This window comes from Monodelphis domestica, chromosome 4 (genome assembly GCF_027887165.1).
Source record: "Monodelphis domestica isolate mMonDom1 chromosome 4, mMonDom1.pri, whole genome shotgun sequence".
In the NCBI taxonomy this organism is placed as follows: domain Eukaryota; kingdom Metazoa; phylum Chordata; class Mammalia; order Didelphimorphia; family Didelphidae; genus Monodelphis; species Monodelphis domestica.
Genome location: NC_077230.1, coordinates 91,816,720 through 91,841,945, shown reverse-complemented (window position 1 = coordinate 91,841,945; position 25,226 = coordinate 91,816,720). Strand labels below are relative to the sequence as shown.

General features: G+C 35.8%; 1 protein-coding gene across 2 annotated transcripts in view; it reads left to right on the top strand.

The window, feature by feature from the left end:
* OSBPL11 (oxysterol binding protein like 11) overlaps positions 1-25,226 on the top strand; it is a 94,562-nt gene that overhangs the window by 55,156 nt on the left and 14,180 nt on the right. For both annotated transcript variants that reach the window (XM_001373272.5, XM_056793584.1), the window contains 3 exons: positions 14,745-14,885; positions 17,092-17,587; positions 19,314-19,500. In XM_001373272.5, coding sequence (XP_001373309.3) covers positions 14,745-14,885; positions 17,092-17,587; positions 19,314-19,500 — 824 coding nt within the window. The remainder of the gene's footprint in view (positions 1-14,744; positions 14,886-17,091; positions 17,588-19,313; positions 19,501-25,226) is intronic.

The window sequence follows — 25,226 nt, the reverse complement described above, 5'->3', positions numbered from 1 at the left end:
GGAGATGAAGTGGCTTGGCATACACAAAGGGTGATCACTGAAGCATTTCATAGGGAAATGAACTTGTAGAGGCCAACTTGAGCAAGGAAAGAGACCTGAGGGTTGTGTTTTAGCAACAATTGAATGGAAGGAGGAAGGCTATCTATCTAGGGAAGAAGATAGAACTTGGATGATATCTGGAATAGGGTAGTATCAGTGAAAATTTGGGGGTGGGGAGGAATGTTTTAAGAAGCAGATGCGGGAGTGAAACAAGGATGCCCACTATCACCATATTATCTAACTAACATAATATTAGAAATGCTAGCAATATCAACATTTTTATATATTACTAACAAAGCCCTGCAAGAAGAGAAGGAAAGAGATACTCCATTTAAAGTAATTACAGATAGAATAAAATACCTGGGAGTATACCTGCCAAAAGAAACTCAGAAACTTCAGAAATATAATTACAAAACAACTTTTGTACAAATAAATTCAGATCTAAATAATTAATGAAATATTAGTTATTTATGATGGACAGAGCAAGTATAATTAAAATGATAATTCTACCTAAACTAATCTACTTATTCAGTGCCATTCCAATCAAATGACCAAAAAATTTATCTTACTTGACTAGAAAAAAAGATGACAATTCATTTGGAAGAATAAAAGATCAAGAATATTGAAAGAATTAATTTTGTTAAAATTTAAAGGAAGGTGGTCTAGCAGTACTAGATTTAAAACTATTATAAAGTGGTAATTATCAAAATTATCTGATACTGGCTAAGAAATAGAAAGATAAATGGTACAGAATAAACATTAAAAGAAGCAGTAAAAGATTATAGTAACCTTGTATTTGACAGAAGTATAGATCCAGGCTATTGGGATAAGAAATCTCTATTTGGGAAAAAATTGCTGGGACAACTGAAAAGTAGTTTGGCAAAAACTAGATTTAGATCACAGACCATTATCTTACACCATTCACTAAGATAAGATTAAATGAATATAGGATCTAGACATAAAAGGAGATATCTTAAATAAATTAGAACAGGGAGTGTATTACCTATCAAATTTATGGATAGGAGAAGAATTTATGAGTCAACAAGAGATGGGGAGCATTGTGAGATACACATTGAAAAGTTTTTTGTATGAATAAAACAAATGTTGCCATGATTAGAAGAAAAACTTAAAATTGGGGGGGAAATTTTCAGTCTCTCAGATAGAGGTCTTATTTATATCTAAAATATAAAGAGAACTTTGTCAGAGTTATAAGAATGAGAGCCATCTGCCTGTGAAAGGGGATTCTTTATTCTCTTTGTCTATTTTGAGTTAACACTTTGTTAGCCATTAAGTAAGAGAATTCACATGTCACTTACTTGAAGAAATAAGCGAATTCGCAAGTCACTTGCTAAAATGAGTGATAACTCCAGAACTCAAAGCACCCCTACTTAACACTAAGTAAGAATGTTTGCAAGTCATTTGTTAAAGTGGGTGATAACTTAATCAGTCAGAAATTTGTGGATCCTATGATAAAAGTTGATATCTTCAGAAGCCTATGATAAAAGGTTGACACCTTCAGGGGTGAGAAGTGGATCCCACAAACATCCCCCCCTCTGCCCCCCAGGGCAGTGCTAGGCAATTTAGAAGTTGTGATTAGCCCCTGTAAAGAGGGGAAGAGACAAGAAGCCATTATAAAAGCCTAGAACTTCTTCAGCTGGGGAGAGTCTTCTGCAAGCAGTCTTCTGGATGTCATCTTAAGTAGTTGTCTTCTGCTGGTGACCTCCCTCTTAGAGGTAACTTGGGACTTGGTCTGTTTCTTGGGTGAATGAATAACTGGCCTTTCTTTCCTGGTATCTGGAGAGAGATTAGTTTTGGAGAGGACTTCCCCTCTTGGAGGAGACTGTCTGGTTGAGGGTTAACAAGCCCTGCTGGGCTGAGCCAAGCACTGGAGCAATATTTAGTGTGATAGAGTAGACATCTTCTCTATCCTCTTTTTGTATTTCTCTACTTTTACTCTTTCTACCCTTTTTGTAAATAAAAGCTATTAAAAGTCATTTTGGCTTGAGCTATAATATTTTTAACTCAGCGACCACCATATTAATTTAGAATTCACATATTTAATCAAATGCTTAATTTAATTCCTTATGTGCCCAATTGACAATTGGGCAAAAGATATGAACAGACAATTTTCAAATGAAGAAATCAAAGCCATATGTAGGTATATGAAAAAATGGTCTAAATCACTAAGAGAAATGCAAACCAAAACAATTCTGAAGTATCATCTCATACCCTTCAGATTGGCTAAACTAACAAAAGAGAAAAATGGCAAATGTTGGAGGGGATTTGGAAAAGTGAGGACACTAATACAGTGTTGGTGGAACTATGAACTGGTCCAACCATTTTGGAGAGCAATTTGAAATTACGCCCCAAGAGTTATAAAATTGCATATTGTTTCTGGGTCTGTTTCTCAAGGAGATCAGGGGAAAAGGAAAAAAACCTATATATTCCAAAACATTTCTAGCAGCTCTCTTTGTGATGGCAAAGAACTTAAAATTGTGAGGGTATCTATCAATTGAGGAGTAACCAAACAAATTGTGGTATATGATTATGTTGGGATGCTCCTGTGCCATAAGAAGCAGTGAGCAACTTAATTTTAAAAATGTTTAGAAAAAACTACATGAGATAATGAAGAATGAAATAAGTAGCACCAAGAGAACATTACATACAACTACAGATTTAATATTTGAAGAATAACTTGCAAATGTTTGCTTCTAGAGAATGAACTGAGAAGTGGAAACACAAAAACATGATTTTTATATATATTATATCTATGTATACACACATACATACTTATCTGTTTGCTAGATGGTGCCTTATATGATATGGAGAGAAGAGAGAAGGGATGAGATATTTGGAAATAAAATCTGTTGATAAAATAATAAAAAAGAAATGATAATGAACCCCTTCATTTTGTGATGGAAAAAATATTCAAGTACAGGACTGTTTCCTCCTGATGTTGTTGTCCACTAGAATTATCCTCGGCTTCACATCTTAAATCTCAACACAGAGATAATCAAGGATTATGAGAACTAAGAAATGTTTTTCAGAAATGTTGAGTAGTCAGGCATTAGATTCAGTCTACTCATCAGACTCAGGCCACATGCAGCCCCCTGAGGCCATTTATCCAGCCCCCACCACACTTCTGGAAGGGGCACCTCTTTCATTGGTGGTCAGGGAGAGGAGCAACCATATGTGGCAGCGCTGCAGCATCGCTCACATACTGTACTACTTCCAGTGACATAATCCTTTGCATTGGTACCTTGTTCTGAGAGTAACTGAATGAGAATGAGGCGCCGCCCAAAGGATTATGTGGCTGCACAATGAAAGACATCAGCATGGTAAGCAGTGATCTGGGGGAGGGGATTCCACACTGTATACTGTTGCCCGGTATAGTGGTGGTGGTGATGGGCCTCTGCAAGGTGTGACAGGCTGTAAACCTTAAAATTTCTTAGACTTATGAATGTTGGAAATTTCACCATTGGAAAATTTCATACTTGGAAAAAATTTCCTACTGATAGTAAGATCTCTATTGGAATGTGAAACCCCTTGGCACGGGAGGATCCTTCTCCTCCCTACCTAAGACTACTTTAGGACAGAAACCTTTTGCTAAACAATGGAAAGGGCTTTGACCTATGCTTAAGCATAGAACAGGAAGTTCTTTGATTCATGATTGATTTTAGAATTAATACAATAGAGATACTTGGAATGACAGAACCAGGTCTTGGAAAATACAATCTCCACCCTACTCAGAGTAAAAGGATTTAGGAAGGGCTGCAGCAAAGGATCAAGATTTGATTATTTGAGAATATGACCTTCAACAGACATGTGCAAAGCCACAGACCTCTGGGCGGTCCTGGGTTAAGCTAGAGCCACCATTGGCACAGAGAAGACATGGACAGTGATTGGTAGATGTGAGAACTGAGGGGAGGGAACTTGGATGGTTTCCTTAAAGATAAGGGGGGTCTGAGGACTGGGGAAGGTGGGAGAGGTTTTGCTCTGAGAGGTTGTGCTCTGAGAAGTTTTGCTCTGAAGGAGGCTGGAGGTGGAGGCCTCTGAGACTGTTTCTCCATTTTGGTCACGTGAGTGATAGGGACTGATCTCTTTTCTTTGCCTCAGCTATCTAAGGGCTTGGGCCTTTTGGCCCAGCCTAAACAGAGGGGGTATTTAAGCCCTATTACCTTCTCTCCCTTTCTCTCTCTCTCTCTCTCTCTCTCTCTCTATCTCTCTCTCTCTCTAATACCTTTCTTCCTCCTGTTTGTAATTAAAAACTCCATAAAAGGTTGACTGCTGACTTGAGTTTTCATTTAGGAATTACATAGCTGAATTCCTTGGCGACCTTAAATTAATATATATCAGTCTTTTAAAGTGATTTCCTTGTCACAAGGCCCATCACAGCCAGTGCTGCAGTCTTTGCTATCCCAGACAGCAGTATTTAGATTTGTTCATAGTTTTTTTTTTATAGTCCGGCCCGCCAGTGGTCTGAGGGACAGTGAACTGGCCCCCTGGGTAAAAAGTTTGGGAACCTCTAATGATTAGAGACCTTCACAAAAGCAGTAAATTGATGAAAAAAATTAAACTTGCATAACATTAAGGAGGGAACATGTGATGAGAAAGTTATGGCAATAGTTCTAAACTATACATATGAAATACATGACAACAAAATATAAGAGAAATGGGTAGCCTGGTTCCCCCAAGATTTTGTATAACTATGCATACTTGAAGGCAGAAGGGAAGGAGCTACTGATAAGAAAGAAGTTAAAGGTACTAGAAAGATGATAGTGATAGCCAAGTAAATAGGTCACAAATGGAGAGGTTACCATTAGAGGAAAAAGCCTAGATATCTCTTTTTCTTTATTTAGAAGAAAGAATTAAAGGATAAACAATAGAAAAACTGAATTGTAGGGATAATGATAGATGAGGGAATTCATGTCAGACAGCCTCCATGGTTTATCTTTTGAGAGAGAGAAAGAGGAGAAATTTGAAAATTTTAGTGAGTTGAAAGATGTATGGAGCAGGAAAATTTTTTTAATAACAGCTAGGGAAAGTATATTGGAGAACTAGTATAAAAAATAGGATTTCTGAGTAATGGAGAATACTAGATTGATAGACATTATCTATTTATCTTAGGATACAGGTAAATCTTTATTATAATAAATAAGGAATCTCCTGAAGTGGTCACATGTTTTTGAATTATGCAAACACAATTAAAATATGGTATTGTTATCAAGCCATTCTCCAATTGATAAATGGGCAAGGAACATGAACAGGCAGTTTTCAGCTAAAGAAATCAAAACTATTAATAAGAACATGAAAATGTGCTTTACATCTCTTATAATCAGAGAGATGCAAATCAAAACAACTCTGAAGTATCACCTCACACCTAGCAGATTGGCTAACATGATAGCAAAGGAAAGTAAATGAATGCTGGAGGGGATGTGGCGAAGTAGGGACACTAATTCATTGCTGATGGAGTTGTGAATTGATCCAACCATTCTGGAGGGCAATTTGGAACTATGCCCAAAGGGCAATAAAGGACTGTCTGCCTTTTGATCCAGTCATAGCGCTGCTGGGTTTGTACCCCCAAAAGATAATAAATACATGTACAAAAATATTCATAGCTGCACTCTTTGTGGTGGCCAAAAATTGGAAAATGAGGGGATGCCCTTCAATTGGGGAATGGCTGAACAAATTGTGGTATTTGTTGGTGATGGAATACTATTGTGCTCAAAGGAATAATAAAGTGGAAGAATTCCATGGAGACTGGAACGACCTCCAGGAAGTAATGCAGAGAGAAAGGAGCAGAACCAGGAAAACACTGTAAACAGAGACTGATACACTGTGGTACAATTGAACGTAATGGACTTCTCCATTAGTGTCAATGCAATGTCCCTGAATAGCCTGCAGGGATCTAAAAAACACTATCCATAAGCAGAGGATAAACTATGGGAGTAAAAACACTGAGGAAAAGCAACTGCTTGACTACAGGGGTGGAGGGGATATGACTGAGGAGAGTCTCTAAATGAACACTCTTAATGCAACTACCAACAACATAGAAATGGGTTCGAATCAAGGACACATGTGATACCCAGTGGAATTGCATGTTGGCTATGGGAGAGGGGGAGAGGGGAGAAAATGATCTTTGTTTCCAATGAATAATGTTTGGAAATGACCAAATAAAATAATGTTTAAAAAAATTTGAAAAAATATATATTAATAAAAAAGAAGAAGAATATACCTACATAATTAATAGGGCCTTAAATGTCCCCCACTATTACCAAATAAAGCTTTCTCCCTTCTTCACCCACCAAAAATAAAAAAAAATATGATATTGTTCATCACTCCCTCTTCCTCCCTTCCATTGTAATAGCACCCTCCCCAACACCTTTTTATGTTATATAATTTGCTCCATTTTACCTCTCCCCAGTTCTCTGTTGCATAATTTCTAACCACAGGAATGCAAATGATAAGCAAAGTTTACAAGCCATAAAGAAATAGGTTTATTGGGTTTTTTTAATTTTATTTATTCAATTTAGAACATTATTCCTTGGTTATAAGAATCATATTCTTTCCCTCCCTCCCCTCTCCCCACCTTTCCTGTAGTGTGCAATTCCACTGGGTATTACATGTGTCTTTGATCAGAATAGAAATAGGTTTATTGTAAGAGTGCTGGTCTAACAATAAAGCCAGACTTCTGGTCAAGACCAAAAGACCCTGACCATCATAAGAGGACTTTTTTTATTCCCAAGGAATTAGACAATTTTTATACCAGTACAAAAATAGTCTAAGACAACAGTTATACCTATCAAAAAATAGAGGCACATGGAAGCAATGTTCATTGGAACATTGGAAATACTTCTTATTGGTAGAAGAAGTCATTTGATAATGAATTAGAAGTCACTTGATGGAAAAGGGGGGAGCGGGGGAGCCTGGACTAGTGATGCAACAAATGGGTGGTTTTCGGTGATATCAGGCTTTGAACCCCACGTCAGACCTAGTTCAAGATCATAATTATTGCTGATGGTGCATGATATAGCAAATTTGAAGGGTGAGACTGACACTAAAATCTATGCTAACACTGATTAAATATATATTAATTACTTAATTCAACCTTAATAATTATACTAAAATAATCACAAAAGACCTACTAAAATCATCTTATGCAAGAATTATGTTAGAATTACAATTATGATTATTTCAAGACTTCTGTTAACATTAAAATCTAATCCTCATATAAGGAGCTAGGGGATTTTTCACTCACATCTCTCAGTGTAATCTTTTTCACCCCTTGATTTTTTTTTTTGGCATAGCATCCTAAACAGCTTACTCTACCACACAAGTGTGTTTTTACTTCTTACTACTATGATAATGATAAAAATTTTAAGAGTTATAAATATCCTCATTCCACATAGGAATATATACAATTTAGGCCTTATTGAGCCTCTTTCTTATTTACCTTTTTATGCTTCCCTTGAATTTTGATTTGGATATCACATTTTCAGTTTGTCTGGTCTTGTCTTCAAGAATGCTTGGAACTCTTCTATTTTATTAAATAACCATTTTTTCCTCTGGAAGGATATAGTCAGTTTTGATGGGTAGGTGATTCTTAATTGTAAACTCAGGTCCCTTGCCTCTTCAAGAACATCAAGGTAGTTTTCTTTGATAATTTCTTGTAATATGATATCTAGGCCTTTTTTAAATCATGACTTTCAGGTAGTCCAACAATTCTTAGATAGCCTCTCCTGCATCTATTTTTGAGGTCATTTGTTTTTTCAATGAGATATTTTATATTTTTTTAATTTTTTCATTATTTTCATTTTGTTTTATTGTTTCTTGAAGTCTCATGAAGTCATTAGCTCAATTTGCCTAGTTCTAATTTCTAAATAATTATTTTCTTCCTTGAATTTTTGAACCTCTTTTTCTATTTGGTCCATTATGCTTTTCATTGTAACTCTTTTCTTCATTGAATTTTTGTGCTTCTTTCTTCAATTGACCAATTTTATTTTTTGAGCTGTTTTTTCTTTTTGCATTAATTTCATTTCTTTTTCTCATTTCTCTTCTACCTCTCTCATTTGATTTTTGAGTTCTTCTAGTGCCTGAGACCAATTTCCATTTTTCTTTGAAGTTTTATATGTGGTTGCTTGGATCTCTCCTGAATCTGTGCCTTGCTCTTTATTGCCATAGAAATTTGCTATGAATATTTGTTTTGTTTGTAATTTTCTAATTTTCCTTGTTCTGTCTGTGAACTGGGAGTTCTGAAAGCTGCTGATGGCTTGCAGGTCTCAGCACTGTGAGCTTTTTTGTCCAGGAGTCGGGGGCTTCACCAAAGGCTTGAAAGGGCTAAGTGCTGTGGTCTTCCCTGTGAGCTAGTGCTAGGGCTTGGGACTTCAAGGAGTGAGTGTGGGGTGCTCTGTTGTTGGTTTAGGCAGGATCCCAGAATCCCAAAGTTGGCCTCTACCCAGACTTGGAATTTTGGTACAGTAGGTAGAGGGTGGTCAGCCCATACTTCTCTGTGTGCAGTTTTACTTCTTGTTCCCCTTTATTCCGTAAAAATGGAAATCTTCTACCTACCTTTCAAATCATTTTCTGCAAGAGAGCTCCCATACTCCATCTTGTCTTTGGTTTTTATGACTCCTGTCATTTTGAGGCATGTTGGTTTGGGAATTCTTGGAGGGACTTCAGCTTTGCTGCTATTGAACTACCATCTTGTCTCCTCCTTTGCACCCCCTCCTCCCCAACCACCATCACATGCACTCATGAACTATGGTAATTGGATCTAGCCGAATAGCCATTCATGTACTATCTACTTCTAGAATGGTATCCTGGATCTGGAATGAGAAGCTCTGGTTTCTTTTCCTGGCTCTGCTACTATCTAACCTCTGAGTAATCTTGAGCAAGTCATTTAACTTCTCTGCCCCCATTTTCCTTCTTTGAAAAACTTTTTTTAAATTTGTTTTTTGTTTGTTAGATTAAAGTTTCCAAGTATCTCCCTTTCTCTTCCTCTGCCTATTCTAAAGAAGGAATCATTTAACAAAAAAGTGTGTTAAAATATAAATATAAACTATATCTTGCTTGTTTTTATTCATCAGTTTTTTCTGTGGAGGTGGCACATTCACAAGTAATTCTTCAAACAATATTTCTGTTGCTATATATAATGTTCTCTTGGTTCTGCTCATTTCTCTCCATCATTTACATAGGTCTTTCCATGTTTGTTTTAATTAATCTTCTTATTTCTTATAGCACTGAATATTTCATCACAATCTTATACCACAACTTGTTTAGACATCCCCTAGTTTATGAACATCCTTTAAATTCCAGTTCTTTGCCACTATAGAGTTGCTATAAATATTTTAGAACAAGAATTTTAACCAGATTGTCTTTATTTTTTTTTAAAACCCTTACCTTCTGTCTTGGAGTCAATACTGTGTATTGGTTCCAAGGCTGAAGAGTGGTAAGGGCTAGGCAATGGGGGTCAAGTGACTTGCCCAGAGTCACACAGCTGGGAAGTGTCTGAGGCCAGATTTGAACCTAGGATCTCCCATCTCTGGGTCTGGTTCTCAATCTACTGAACTACCCAGCTGCCTCAACCAGATTGTCTTTAAAGATTCTTATAGTTCCAAATCCTTTGACCTCTTCAATAGTATCTACCATGAAAGGACATTTCATTGTCTTTTAATGAACCGTCTGCTCCAATAATATTGATCTTTTTTTTTTTTCCTCAGGGCATACCATGTCTCTTCCTACCTCTGTGTCTTGTTCATGAGATTTTTCCTTCTGTGAAATACTTTATTTCTTCTCTGATTATTTAAAGATTACTAGTTAAGGCCCCAAGAAGACCTATCTTCATTAAGAAGTCTTCTCTGTAGCTAACCTAAACAATGTATCTCCTCTTATCTCTCAGATAATTTATTCTGTATAACAGCTATTTACCATTTGTCATATCTTAGCCATATAATATTAATTTATTTTTTGCATATGTATATGTATATATAGTCTCTTAACTAGGCACATATTCTTAGTAACAATGAGGCCAAGAGCTGTGTTGACTGTGATAATAAGTACAAGTTCTAATCACTTCTCTCTTAACTGTTATAATAGCTTTGTCATTGATCTCCCTCTTTTCAGTCTCTCCATAACTCCTAAAACAGCCTCCCTAAGGCACAGGTGTGGCCCTGTTATACCTCTTCAGAAAGCTTCAATATTTCATGTATGAGAGCAAAGGTCAAAGCTTCCACAGGGACCAACTTGGTTTCTATTAGTACCAGTCTTTGATTCTGAGTAGGTAGAAGTAAGTCCAAGGCCAGAAAGTGAGCAATAAATGTCAGTGGTAATGATATAGGATGATTATTGTAGGAGCATATAGATGGGTCAGAGTATAGAGAACCAGGCCTGGAGATAGAAAGTCTTGGGTTCAGATGTAGTCTCACACACTTCCAAGCCGTGTTGCTCCTGAGAAATTACTTAACACCAGTTGCCTAGCCCCTACCTCTCTTCCAACTTGGAACTAATATTAATTGATTCTAAGACAGAAGGTAAGCAGAGATGTTTTGTTTATTTTTTAAGAAAAAGGAAAGAGTCATGTAACACATGGCATGAAAATCCAATAATAATTTTTCATTGGTTTGTTCATGGAATTCCAAAGCACTGAGAAGCCCAGTGACACTTTATCTTGCATTGAATTGAGTGCAGTGGGAAGAGTGAATCCTTAATAGAGAAGGTAGCTATGGAAATCATATCTTCAGATGCTACTGGATATGTCAAGACAAGGAAATGGGAGGGGGAAAGTATAAAATAAGTTTAAGATAAAGGGAAGTTTTCCTCCCCATGTAACGATGATTCCACAGGCACAAGAAAAATAGATTGGGAATGGGGAAGCATGGAAAAAAATAAGGAATATAGTGGATGAACTAGAAAGGGACCTTGTAGGGTACTGTATTCCAACCTTTTCATTAGTCAAGTATTTATTAAGCACCTTTTGCATATAAGTCATTATGCTAGGTGCTGGATTATAAGAGCAAAGAATGAATAAATCTCTTCTTACAAGTAGTTTTCTGGGGGATACAACCAATATACATACATCAAAAAATATAAGTAAATACAAATATATGTAAAGAGATGAAATACCAGGTAGAGATGGAGAACACTAGCAATTGGGCTGATCAAGAAGAGCTTCTTGTAGGAGATGGTGCTTTAGCTTCATGAAAGAGCCTATAGAGCCATGTTGGTGAACCCATGGCACATGTGCTGGAGGGGGCTGCGCCTCTCCCCCTCTCTATACACCTCTGAGGACATTTCTCACATGACATACCCCTCTGCCCAGCAGCCCAGTGGGAGCACTTCCTCCCTTCCCTGTCTGGGGTAAGATGGGGGGCTCACATGAGGTATGAGGGTTGCAGTTTGGGTACTCAATCTCTAAAAGGTTCACCAGCACTGCTCTATAGCAGAAAACACGCAATACAAAACTTTGGGAAAAAACTCCAGAGAGAAAGAAAGATGAATCAGAAAGGAATGTTATAATTTAATCTCAGAGAGGTGCCTTATCTACTTGCAACATTCTTGCAGTGGAATTGGGAACATAGAGTGAGGGTAGAAGATAGGTCTAGGTGTCCAGGCATGCTAAAATTTGTATTATGTATGTACATCAATATATAGATCCATGAGAGTGTGCCAGAGTACAAAACATTTATAGATTGGTATTTCCCTTGAGTGGTAAACCAGGAAAGAAGTTATTGTTGGAAGAGGTAGGAAGACATTCACCAGCAAAATATGTACCAACTGTTAGTAGTTAGTGGGAAGACAAAGGGGTTATAGCCAAAGAAGCATGACTATTTTATGTAATGCTGAGGTTTCCCTTTAGGCCTTTATAGATCATCTTAGCTTTTTGGTTTTGGTAAGAACACCAAGAATTTGTTTGTTTGTTTTTTTCCCTTTAAAAAGCATCATAAATTTTGTTTTGTTTTACTGCAACGATTTTACACCAGTCATTTCTTGCTGTTATCCATTTCTCACTCCTCTACCCAGAACCTCTCAGGTACCAACTAACATAATGGCTTTATCTGTCAGCATAGATAACATTTGACATGGATAACCTCCTACTCCTTAGAGTACATTATTTGCACATTATTTGTCCTTTGGAACCAGTTTTGGTCCTTGCATTTAATCCAAGTTCATTATCTACTCTTAGTGTTTTGGTTTTTTTTAACTTACTTTTTCTTGGTTGTTGTTGATACTAATCTCCTGGTTCTGCTTTGTTCAACATTAATTTATACAATTTCTTTAAATCCTAAGTTTCCCAAGAAGTTAATTATTTAAAAGGTTCTGCTACTGTCAAGCATACTGTTTGTTGGGGCTTCCACAAAATTTAGAAGGTTTAGAACATACTTTTCCATTAATTAATATTTCATTTGCTCAAGTATTATCTTGGTCCTCTGAGAGTTAGCTTGTTATCCCTGAGGTTTATCTTTTAAGAGCACACATATGCAAAAAGTAGGTAGGAAAGAAGAGAGCTATCAAATTCCTTAATAAATACCAGAATTTCAAAAGCAGTACCTTGATAAAAGAATAATTTTCCTTCATTTCACTGTACTGATAAGTCATTTTTAGTTGTATTGTAGAAAGAATGCTGGACCGAGAGTTTAAGTCCTTATTTTCATAATTGCTAGCTCATTTAATTTTCTTGACTTTTATTTTCATCCTCAATAAAAATGAGTAGGGATTATGCCAGATGGTTTTATGTCCCTTATAACTTTAAAATTCCAAGAATTCTTGGGGAAAAAAAACCTCATTTTTAAAGGTGCTAAATAGAATTGACCATACCAACCCAAATATCCCAACCACCTATATAAATAATCCATTGCCTTAAAGATATCTTTTATATTTAAATTTTAATGACATTCTTCCTGGAAATAGTTCAGATATACATAGTAATCTTTGTAATATGTTAGTAGTAAAGCTGTATTTGCATTACTAATCCATTCATTTGGATCTCTATCTTCATATGTTGAGAGTTAGAGAAGTCTCTTCATTAAGATATGACAATTTGTGGTTCATTGTTATTGTTTCACAAATTTGTGGATATTATGTTTAATATCTCTGGAGTTAAAGTGCCTTGTTCCCTGAAAGGAAATAAAGAAGTCATCTTAAAACCATCACAAAACTGATGTAAATTGACTACTAGGAAAAGCTACTTTGATAATGTTGTTAAACATAAGAATAGCTAGGATTGAGCAGTTTTAACTTCAAATTCCTCGATGTTTCTTTTTATTTCAAGACCAATTTTACATCTTTTTTTTACATTTTTTTTTTTACATTTTACATACAATTTTACAATTGAGCATCTACTCTGAGGATTGGTAGAATGCAGTTTCCTTATGCCTGCCTTTTTTTTTTAAACCCTCACCTTTTGTCTTAAGAGTTGATACTAAGTATTGGTTCCAAGACAGAAGAACAGTAAGGGCTAGGCAATTGACGTTAAGTGACTTGGCCAGGGTCATAAAGCCAGGAAAGTGTCTGAGTCCTGAGTTGAACCCAGAACCTCCTGTCTTTAATCTGTCCACTGATCCATCTAGCTGCCCCATGCATGATTTTCAAAATAAAAAAATTTCAGTAGTACTGGCTAGATTTTTGTCTTAGTATACCATTTTATTCTTGACAAGAATGCTTTCCTGCTTTATTTTTTATTATTTTTTTTAAACCCTTACCTTCTGTCTTGGAACCAATACTGTGTATTGGCTCCAAGGCAGAAGAGTGGTAAGGGCTAGGCAATGGGGGTCAAGTGACTTGCCCAGGGTCACATAGCTGGGAAGTGTCTGAGGCCAGATTTGAACCAAGGACCTCCCATCTCTAGGCCTGGCTCTCAATCCACTGATCTACCCAGCAGCCCCATTCCTGCTTTATTGACAGAGAATCTTAATACTGAATCCTTACTTTATTTCTCAGAACAATGGGAAACACTTTTTACTATATTGTGAAATGTTCTTTTCCCAGTATTGCACTAAGAAAATAGAATTCTCATTGTGGGACCTCCTAAGAGACACTAAAAAAAATTTTCTGGCTATTATAAAACTAGATGTAGAAAAAGTCTTGAAAAAATTTTAATTGATTTTTTCAGTTACATATAGAAACAATTTTTGACAATTGTTTTCTGATATTTTAGGGTTCAGATTTTCTCCTTCCTTCCCTTCCCCCTTCCTAAGGCAATATGTAGTATGGTTATAGGTTTATACCAGTATTTTCAAACAATACATATTTTGATATTTCTCATGTCATGATAGGAGACATAGCACATACCATAAAAATCTCATGAAGAAAATAAAGAGGAATGTGGTATGCTTTGATCTTCACTAAGACTGTGGATTAGAAAAAGTCTTAATATCTAACTGAAAAAGATAAGACAACTTTACCTTTTCTACGGTTAATTTTTATCAGATGTGCTTCCTCAATGGTTCTTATTGCTTTGATTTCTTTTCTTTTTGCTGAAGATGAACTGGATTTACATTTCTTAACCATATCTCATTTATTATAGGCCTTTTGAAATTGAAATTTCCTTCAAGAGTCTTACCTTAATTCAAATTCACATCTGCTTCCTAATTGATTTTAGACTCACCTTAATTTATTTTAGTCCCCGAACCCATGTTAGTATATTATTTTTTACTGTGTTAATAAGTACTTTTAAATACTAAATACTTGATCCTTTATTTTCTGTCCAGGAACCTGAGGCAATAAATGCAGATGATGAGGTGGAAGATACTTGTGATAATAAGGAAGATGACCTGGGAGCTGTGGAAGAACAGCGTAGTGTTATCCTACATCTACTGTCACAGCTTAAACTGGGCATGGATTTAACAAGAGTAAGTTCTAGTGTGGGTTGATTGTGAAGGAAACTCAGCAGTTAAATATATTTTCTGTTATCTAATTTGTGATGTCAGTACTTTTTACTGCATTCCCTTGTTTCCTAGTAGCCACTCTAATAGCATGCTTGATTTTTCTAAAAGGAGCATTTATTGGTATTTCTGTGGAATAGAAAGCATGTATATTCCCGATATCCTTGAATTTTTCCTCCAACATTCTTCCCACCTTGTTTTAAGTTAGGTGTCTTTCTCCACCACCACTCCACCCCATCCCACCCCAGGACACCACTTCCCTAGTAACCCTTGCCACTGAAGCTGTCTTTCTCCAAGGAGGTAACTAGATAGTACAGAGTAGCTAGTGTGCTAAATTTGAAGTCAGGAAGACCTGAACTTATTTATTTAAAGACCTGAATTTAAATACTGTCTCAGTTACTTACTAGATCTGAGCAAAGTAACTTAATCTTAGCTAGCCTCAGTTTCCTCATTTGTAATAGTATCTGGTTTGCAGGGTTGTTGTGAGGATCATATGAGATAACCTATTGAAAGTACTCTGCAAACTTTAAGCACTATATAAATGCTAGTCATTATCATCTTCCACTCTGCTCAACTCTTAAAGCCACATGAAGAGGTTGGCTTTCTATTTAGCATATTATACAATTACTTGTAGCAGATTTTCCCCTTATTTAATATTTATTATAGACTTAGTTAAAACAAATAAACTTGATGTTAGCTGGGCAAAAAGAGAAGGGAGAATGCCGACAAGGGTAATCGGCAAAGTATTACCCACCTGTAGGTATAAATGAATTAAATGGCATTATCAATGTCAGGCAGAGTAGTTAATATAGCTTTGTGATAGCAAGCAGTGTCTATGGGAATCTCCAATACAATCCATGGTGGTGGTCCTTTCATTTAGTATAGAAATAGTCCTGAAGAGATAGGTCTTTAAGTCTGTTTATTTCAAAGAAGGAGGCAAATACAAATCCATTCAAGATACCAGCAAATTTATAAACAATTTGCCCCATCGTGTAAAGGAGCAGTTTTGAGAGTGAGAAGTCTAGATACTGACAGAACATTTAGCACCTATCAGGAAACAATGACTAAAATCCAAGTGGGTGTCAATGAAGGCCTATACCAAGGTGGTATCTATAAGAACAGAGACCAGGAGAAGGTTTTAAGAGATAAAACACTTCCTAATTGTGGGACCCTGGGAAAGTCAACCCCATTGCTTAGCCCTTATCACTCTTCTGCCTTGGAACTGATACTTAATATTGATTCTAAAACAGAAGGTAAGGGTTCAGAAAAATAATACCTCTTATTTTTCTAATCAAGAGATTTTTTTTTCCTTCTGACCTCCTTTGCCCTGCTCTCTGATTCCTGAGTTGATATGAATTCTTAATTAACCAAAATGTTTAATATGATGCACTAACAAATTTACAAAGTTTCTAATGTCCTTCTAGATCCTAGATTGTAGAACCTGTTTGTTTTTCAAAGGTTTTGAACCATCCTTTTAAAAAATAAGTTTATATTGATATTGTCAAATTCTTACATCATCATAATATCCCATGTGTCCTCTCTCTAACTCCTGGAGAGTTATTTCATATTTTATAATTTTTTAAGAAGAAAAAGGCAGTACAACTGATCCATACATTGAAAAGTCCCAAAACATGGGCACCATGTAACATTTGTAGACTTTCTACTGTCATGAAGAGGCTGGCTGGGAATGTCTTTTCATATCTCTTCATTCCATTCCTGTTTTCTCCTTATAATTTTGTTATATTTACTTTTGATTTTTTGGGTGGGTGTGTTTTTTCCCCAATTTACATTGTTGTAGTCACCATTTTTAACCCTCTGTTGTATTTATTTATTGTTATTTTTATTTTTTTTAAAGTCCTTACCTTCCATCTTGGAATCAATACTGTGTATCGGTTCCAAGGCAGAAGAGCAGTAAGGGCTAGGCAATGGGGGTCAAGTGACTTGCCCAGGGTCACACAGCTGGGAAGAGTCTGAGGCCAGATTTGAACCTAGGACCTCCCATCTCTAGGCCTGGCTCTCATCCACTGAGCTACCCAGCTGCCCCTATAACCCTCTTTTAAAAAAAGAAACAAACATTTCAATAGATCAATTTTCAAGTGTAAATATAGAAGATTTCTACACTTAAAGATTAGCTTTGCCCTTATTGAATTTTTGTTGTTGTTGTTGGTTTCAGGTGGTTCTTCCTACCTTTATTCTAGAGAAACGTTCTTTGCTGGAAATGTATGCAGACTTTATGTCTCATCCAGACCTTTTTATATCTATCACTAATGGAACTACTGCAGAAGACAGGATGGTCCGTTTTGTAGAGTACTATCTTACTTCATTTCATGAAGGCCGTAAGGGAGCTATTGCAAAGAAACCCTACAATCCCATCATTGGAGAAACATTTCACTGTTCCTGGAGGATGCCGAAGAGTGATGTAGCATCCAGCATGACCACCAGCTCTTCCTCCCAGGCAATCTCAGATCAGGCTTCTCTGCCAGAGCCTTTGAACCAGGTGGAATCAGACTGTTATACTGTCAGATTTGTTGCTGAACAAGTGTCTCATCATCCTCCAGTCTCAGGGTTTTATGCAGAATGTGCAGAGAGGAAGATGTGTGTAAATGCTCACGTTTGGACTAAAAGCAAATTCTTGGGAATGTCAATAGGAGTGACAATGGTTGGAGAAGGTAGGTGGGGAAAATCTTATTTGAAAGAAGAAAGACATATGTTATAATATATTAGTTACCAAGACAAAAATTACTTATGAATTAGAAAAAATAATCGGCAGCACTTAGGTCATAGGATTTTCCAGATCATTGTAGAAAGAGGGTACTGATTTATAAATTTCATTTCTAAAACTACATACCTTTTTTAAAAAAATCAATTGTTGGGGGCAGCTGGGTAGCTCAGTGGATTGAGAGCTAGGTCTAGAGATGGGAGGTCCTAGGTTCAAATCTGACCTCAGACACTTCCCAGCTGTGTGACCCTGGGCAAGTCACTTGACCCCCATTGCCTAGCCCTTACCACTCTTCTGCCTTGGAGCCAATACACGGTATTGACTCCAAGATGGAAGGTAAGGGTTTAAAAAAAAAATCAATCCTTACCTTCTGTCTTAGAATAAATGCTGTGTGTCAGTCCTAAAGCAGAAGAGTAGTAAGGACTCAGCTATTGGACTTAGGTGATTTGGCCTGGGTCACATAGCAATGAAGTTTTGAGGTCAGATTTGAACTCAAGTCTTCCTGACTCCTCACATGACATTCTATCCACTGTGCTACCTAGTTGCCCCCCAATCTATACATTTAAAAAGCATTTTATACTTTAGTTCTAAATCAGTAAATGAAAAGGGAGATTAAGCATAGTGAGCTGTTTTTTGATCAACTGCACAAAAATCCTCATAAGAATTTGAGCAGATTCATTGAAATGTTAAATTCAAAAATTCTTTCATAGATAAATGGAAATAGCTATTCACTGGTAAAAACAAAACATCTTTAGCTCAAATTTTGTTCTGAATTTAAATTTGCTAGACATATGTGATTCAAAACTACACTTTACTTTGAAATTGTTAGTTTGATTTGGGAGAAGTAGCTTGATTCCTGATTTCTGTGAAATGGGGTTAATAATAATTTCCCACATCTCTCAACGATGGTAAGAATCAGAGATTCTTTATAAAAGTTGTTTGTAAACTATGAAATGTCAAATAAAAGAAGTTGTGATCATCAAATTCTCTTGTGAAATGGGAGTGTCAGCATCTGTGAAAACATTTTGATTAATTTATATTCATAGTAAAAACTTTTTTAGATAAGAAAGTTATTTATCTCTTCTTTTTCATTAGCAAAAATGCTAAGAGTTGAAGCATCCAGAGCATTGATTTTAGTATTTTCAGAGAATATTATTTTCTTATGTTTAAAAAAAAAAAACAGCAAAAGAGCTGAGGTCTGGAATCTATGACTTAGTCTTACTTCATATTGGGAAAATATGTTAGCCTAACTTTTCCTTAGACTAGTGACTATCAGAATTGATTAACAGTCACTGAATCCTTAGAGCTTCGTTTTATAATGTAATCTATAGAGACATGTAATTTTGTATAAAACTGGTCTGTTTTTGACACTGTCTTAAGGGATGTTTTCATGGAAGCAATAGAAAGACTTTATTAAAACCTTATTTGATTCATAATATTTTTGTAATATGTACTCTGGGGATACTATTGTGGAAGATTCCAGTTTTGTGGTTAAAAACAGCCTGAATTCATTGGTTTTTAGCAGATACTATTACTCTAAGGAATCTAGTAGTTCATATCAAATTATATGTATGTTGAGCAAAATGTAGCCATGATTTTAAAATATGACACAGAAAATTTATAGCATTTTGACTCAATAATTTTTGCTATTAATGCTAACCACAACTATGTTTCAGGTATCCTTAGTCTTTTGGAGCATGGAGAGGAGTATACATTTTCCCTGCCATGTGCATACGCCCGATCAATTTTGACAGTTCCTTGGGTAGAATTAGGTGGAAAAGTAAATGTTAACTGTGCAAAGACTGGATATTCAGCTAGCATTACTTTTCATACCAAACCATTCTATGGTGGCAAACTACACCGGTAAGGGCAATTTTTTTATTGTTTGATTTCTTTTCTATCATTCATTTTCTACATGATAACAGCATTAGCAGCAGCAGCATTATAATGAATAAAGTTCACAATTTATTATAAATATTAATGATGTTGATAACATCTTGTTTATGTTTATCATGTTTGGTTGTTGTTTTTTAAACTTTACATTTGTAATTCACTAAATCCAATAAGACTTCCTGAACAACATTCTTCAGTCTTTGAGCTCCTGCACATAGTGACAGTTGCTTACTGGCTATAGGAAGAAGATCTGCTCTAATCAGAATTTCCCTAAGAGAAGATGAAATTTCAGACAGATCCTGGAATTGCTAGCAAGAAGTAGGATAAAAATCTCTACCTCAGGAATAAGTAAACCATAAGCCAATTTATCTTTATGTTAGGTACAGTCCACAAAATGTGGTATAGCAACTTTCACTGTAATTCAGATTATAACTATGTCAGAAGAGCCAGATAGAAGTGGATAGAGTCGTGGGACCTAGAGTCAGGAAACCTGAATTCAAATCTGACTTCTGATACTAGCTGTGTAACCCTGGGCCAGACAGTTAACCCTGTAAAATGAGCTGGAAAAAAGAAATGGTAAACGACTCCAATATCTTTGCCCTAAAAAACCCAAATGGGGTCACGAAGTCAGATGTGACTGAGAACAATAACAAAAACTATGTAAGAGAATCCTTTGAAGTTATCTACTAGGAAATAAGGGACAAGAGTGATTGATTCCATGCATTAACATGGAAGAATCAATTTGTCCTTCTTGAGTAGAAGAAGGCTGATCCCATCATCTTGGGAGGTAAAAGTAGCAAATAGTCAGACAAACAGCATCCTTCTTAAGAATTAGTCTTACTCCTCATGAAGAAGTCATAAAAATAGCCATTTCTTTCACTAATCTCATGTTGCCATACATTGACATTGGATCTCTCTTGAAACTTTAAACCACATGCTGCTTAAAGAGCTGCTATTATTAGCTCTGTGATACTTCATCAATGGGCAACAGACATATAAGCTTTTATAAGGGAACCATAAAGAAAGTTTTTATTTGTAATGTTCAAACATCATAGCTTGTCATTAAAATCTTCCTCCAGTTTGATTCCACTCTACCTTTTCAGTCTTATCTCTTACTATTCCTTTTCATATACTTAATACCTCAGCTAGATTTGATGATTGATGTCACTAGTGCACTCCCTGCATTTCTTCCTGCCTCATTCAACTGAAACTAATCTCTTTAAAGTTACTAATGATCTCTTAACTGCCAAATTGATGGTCTTTTCTCAGTTTTCATCTGTCTTGACCTTCCACATCACTTTACACTGCTCCAGATTTTTTTGATATTACTATTTCTTTTTCCACCACGTTGGACTATTAGTTCTCAGTCCTCTTTGCTGCATTGTCATCCTTTCTCGTTCCCTTGTCTTCCTAACTCTGTAATCTCCCTTGATAATTACATGAGCTCTCTCTGAATATCAGCAAATGACTCCAAGGTGTGTATTTCTAGACATTGTCCTGAACTTCCAGCCTACATCACCAACACTATTGGATATTTCAAAACTTATGTCTAATAAGTATCTCAGTATGTACAAAAGAAAACTCATTGTCTTCCTCCTTCCTCAAGCCTTCTTCTGAACTTTCTTCTTTTAGTTGAGGGAACCACCATCCTTTAGTCATCTAGATTCACTGGCCATCTCTTTATTCCATATACAATTAGCTGTGAAGTCTTATCAATGATATATATCCATTATATCCATAAAATCTCTTATCTTCCTAATTCTCTCTACTCAATGCTACCACCTTAATCTACTCTTATCATCGCTTGCCCAAACTTTTGAAATAGCTTTCTTTGATATCTTTCCTTCCAGTCTCTCCTATTTCCAATCCATCCTCCACACAGCCATCAAAGTGATGCTTCTCAAATAAAGGTTTGACTATACTACTACTTCCTTGTTCAGTACACCTGTTTCCTGTAGTATCAAATATATACTCATCTGTCTTATATTTAAAACCATTTACAACTTGATTCCAATATTTTTGAGCTTATTATCCATTTCTCCTCTTCATGAACTTTATGGTCTACCCAAACTAACCTTTTTGTTCCTCATCCCACCTCCCATCTCTATCACTTTGAACAGGCAGTTACAACTACTCCTAGAAAGCATACCTTCCTCCTCACCTTACCATCTTTGAGGTCACTAGTTTCCTTCAAAGATAGCTCTGTTGTTGCCTCCTGCATGGGACCTTTTCGGATCTTCCCAAACTATTAACATTCCACCAATTATGTTATATTTGTTTATTTCATCTATATTTTGTAAATACCTAAATGTTATATATTATCTCTTCTGTCGAAGTAAACTCCTGGTAGATTCATATTTATAAGACTAAGAAAAATTCCCTAAGAGTCAAATAGTCAAAGGACACAAATAGGTAGGTTTTTTTTTTCTTATCTTGAGCATACTTAACTAGCACAACCTAACAGTGCTCCATCATGTTGACAACCTTGCCCTAGATAGATGCATTCCAGAGCCAACCACAGGCTGAGCCCAGGGACCACCCTATTATTCCTCTGCCCCTAATCATCAGCCCAAATAGTTTGTTCTTAAGGAAAGAAATGTACGTTGTTGACAATCATATGAAAAATTTTTCCAAATTATTAATAATAAGTGCAAATTAAAGCAATTCAAATGGGCTAAGATGGCAAAAGAGGAAAATGATAAATGTTAGAGGGCTACATGAAAATAGGCATATTATTGCATTGCTGGTAGAGCTTCAAATTAGTTTAGCCATTCTGAAAAGTGGTTTGGAACTATGCCCTCAAAGTTACCAAAATGTGCAAACCTCTTGCTCTAACTACATCCAAAAGAGATAAAAGAAAGAGAAAGAGGATTCATATATACAGATATATTTTTTGCAGCTATTTTCAAAGTAATCCAAATTATAAAACTAATGGTTTGCCCTAAGGAATGGCTTACCCAAAAAAAGGATATGAATGTAGTGGATATTATTTTACCATAAAAATGGTGAAATAGTTTCAGAAGAAACTAGGGATGATTTTTATGAGTCATTTAAAAGTAAAATGATCAGAACTAGTTGAACAATTTATCCAATAATAACATTATAAAACTCAGATTAATGCAGTGATTAATTATAATTCTAGAGACCTGGTTAAAAAAATAGAACTTCCACTTTCTACCAGACAAGTATTATACTTAAAATTCAAAATGAAAAATGCATTTTTGGACATGGAAAAGATAGAAGGTTGTTTTGCTGGATTATGCAGTTATGAAAGTTTTATTTTTAAGAAATTGTACAATGGATGGGGGGGCAGCAGGAAAGATAATAAATGCTTATAAAAGTAATTTTTAAAAGATAAAATCAAAAACAAGGTTCTTAAGGTTAGGGATGATTTAATTCTTCATATCTCTGCCTTCCACCCCACCCCACCCCCAGTGCCTACCACAATGCCTACCACATAGTATGCACTTAATAAATGTTTACTAATCAGCAGTCTATTACACAAATAAATATAATGCAAAATTGTATATCATAACTGCATGTAATATTCAAATAAAGTACTGTGTGAGGTATGGAAGGTCATTAATGAATTAATGTGATCCAGATGATGAGGAAAGGATTCCTAGGTGTGATTTGATTTAAGTATTCCATGACAGATAACCCTGGGGGAATGAGAGGCATTTCATATATAGAGAACAACATAGTCAAGCAAAACAAATTTCCATTACTGGCCATGTCCAAAAATGTGTGTCATCCTATATATTTAATATATCACTTCTCTGTCAGCAGAGGGATAGCTTTCTTTATTTGCCTTCTGGAATTGTGGTTGATTATTGCTTTGGTTAGAATTCTTAATTCCTTCAAAATTACTAGATTTAATAATATTATTGTATAAATTGTTCTCTTGGTTCTGCTTGCTTTACTTTGTGCCAGTTCACATAAATCCATCTCTGTCTTTATTACTCATCTCACAATAATATTCCATTGTAACTTCTTTGGACACAGTTTCAAATTGCTTTCAAAATGGATCTATTCACAGTTTGACCAGCAATAAATCATCAGGATGCCTATTTTCTCATAACTCCTTCAACATTTACCGTTTTCCTTGTTTGAAAATGTTACCATTTTGATGGATGTAATTAGAACCTCAGAGTTAACTTTAATTTTCATTTCTTTAATTATTTGGAAATTAGAGAATTTTTTCATATAGCTTTTGGTATATTTCTTAGTGTAATGTAAGTTGTATGTATTTTGTATATTTCCTATTTTTGGTCTTTGTGATATGTTGCATTCCCTCAGTAAATAAATATATATCTCACTATTGGATTTGTATTTTTAGTTCCTAGCAAAGTACTTGGCATATTGAAGGCACTTAATAAATTCATGCTGGTTGACTGAATTATAGATGATAAAAGAACATAGAAAATTGCCTGTGTGATAATAAGGAATCTACCTAGGGGAGAAGCCACAAATGAAAACTATAGTATTAAGTACAAGGTAAAGTGCTTTATGCACCTAAAAGTTAAGCTTTCTTCGAAGAGATGGCATTTGAATTGGACTTTTAGAGGCAGGCTTGGGTAGGGAAGGGGAGAACAGCTACGTGGCTCAGTAGATTGAAAGCCAAGCCTAGAGATGGGAGGTCCTTGGTTCAAATCTGGCCTCAGACACTTCCCGGCTGTGTGACCCTGGGCAAGTCACTTAACCCCCATTGCCTAGCCCTTACCACCCTTCTACCTTGGAACCAATATACAGTATTGATTCCAAGATGGAAGGTAAGGGTTTAAAAAAAAGAAAAAAAAATTAATCCTATGGATGCTACAGGTGAAAAACAAGGAGAATAGCAAGAGCAGTATAAGGTACAACATGAGTAAAGATTCAGAAGTTGTCCCAGGATCTGTTCAACAAGCCTTTATTAAGCCCATTCTGTGGACTAAGAATTATACTAGGAACTGGAATATAAAAATAAAAATTAAATATCCCCTATTTTGTTAGGCAGTTTATGTTCCCCTTGAGAGATAAAGAGAAGAGGGGATGGTATACATATGCTCTAGTTATAGAAGGGAGTCATATAAAATAACTCTGGAAGGGTAGAATGATGCCAGATTGTACGTGGGATACTACAGAAAGAAATTTCTAGTATAGTTGATCTGAGCCAAATTATTTGATTTTTTTTTATCCAAATAAGGTAGATACTTTTGGTAGTTGTGGAAAGGTTTCGCTTAGAATAGGGGGGGAAAAAAAAAGAATAATTGAATTAAGTGATGGGAAGGCTAACCAGATTCTTTTTTTCTTTTTTAACCCTTGGATTAGTATTGATTCCAAGGCAGAAGAGCAGTGCAGTAAGGGCTAAGCAGTGGGAGATAAGCGACTTGCCCGGGAGGCCATATTTGAACCCAATAGCTCCTTTCTCTAAGCCTGGCTTTCTCTTCACTAAGTTACCTATCTGCCCCTGAGATGTTAGCTAGAATACAAGGGGTTAAGCAGTCAGTGAGTGATGAAGAAGTGAAGGAATTCCATGATGCAGTTAATTTTTCTCATAATATTGACCATAGTGGGAAGAAAGGGTAATCATTTGATAGAGTAGAGTAGACAAGGGAAGGGTTGTTTTTTGGTTGGTTGTTCTTTTAATATTTTATTTTAATAGTATTGGATGGAGAAATCTAAGAATGTAGACAAGTGAGAAAGAATCATTGAGA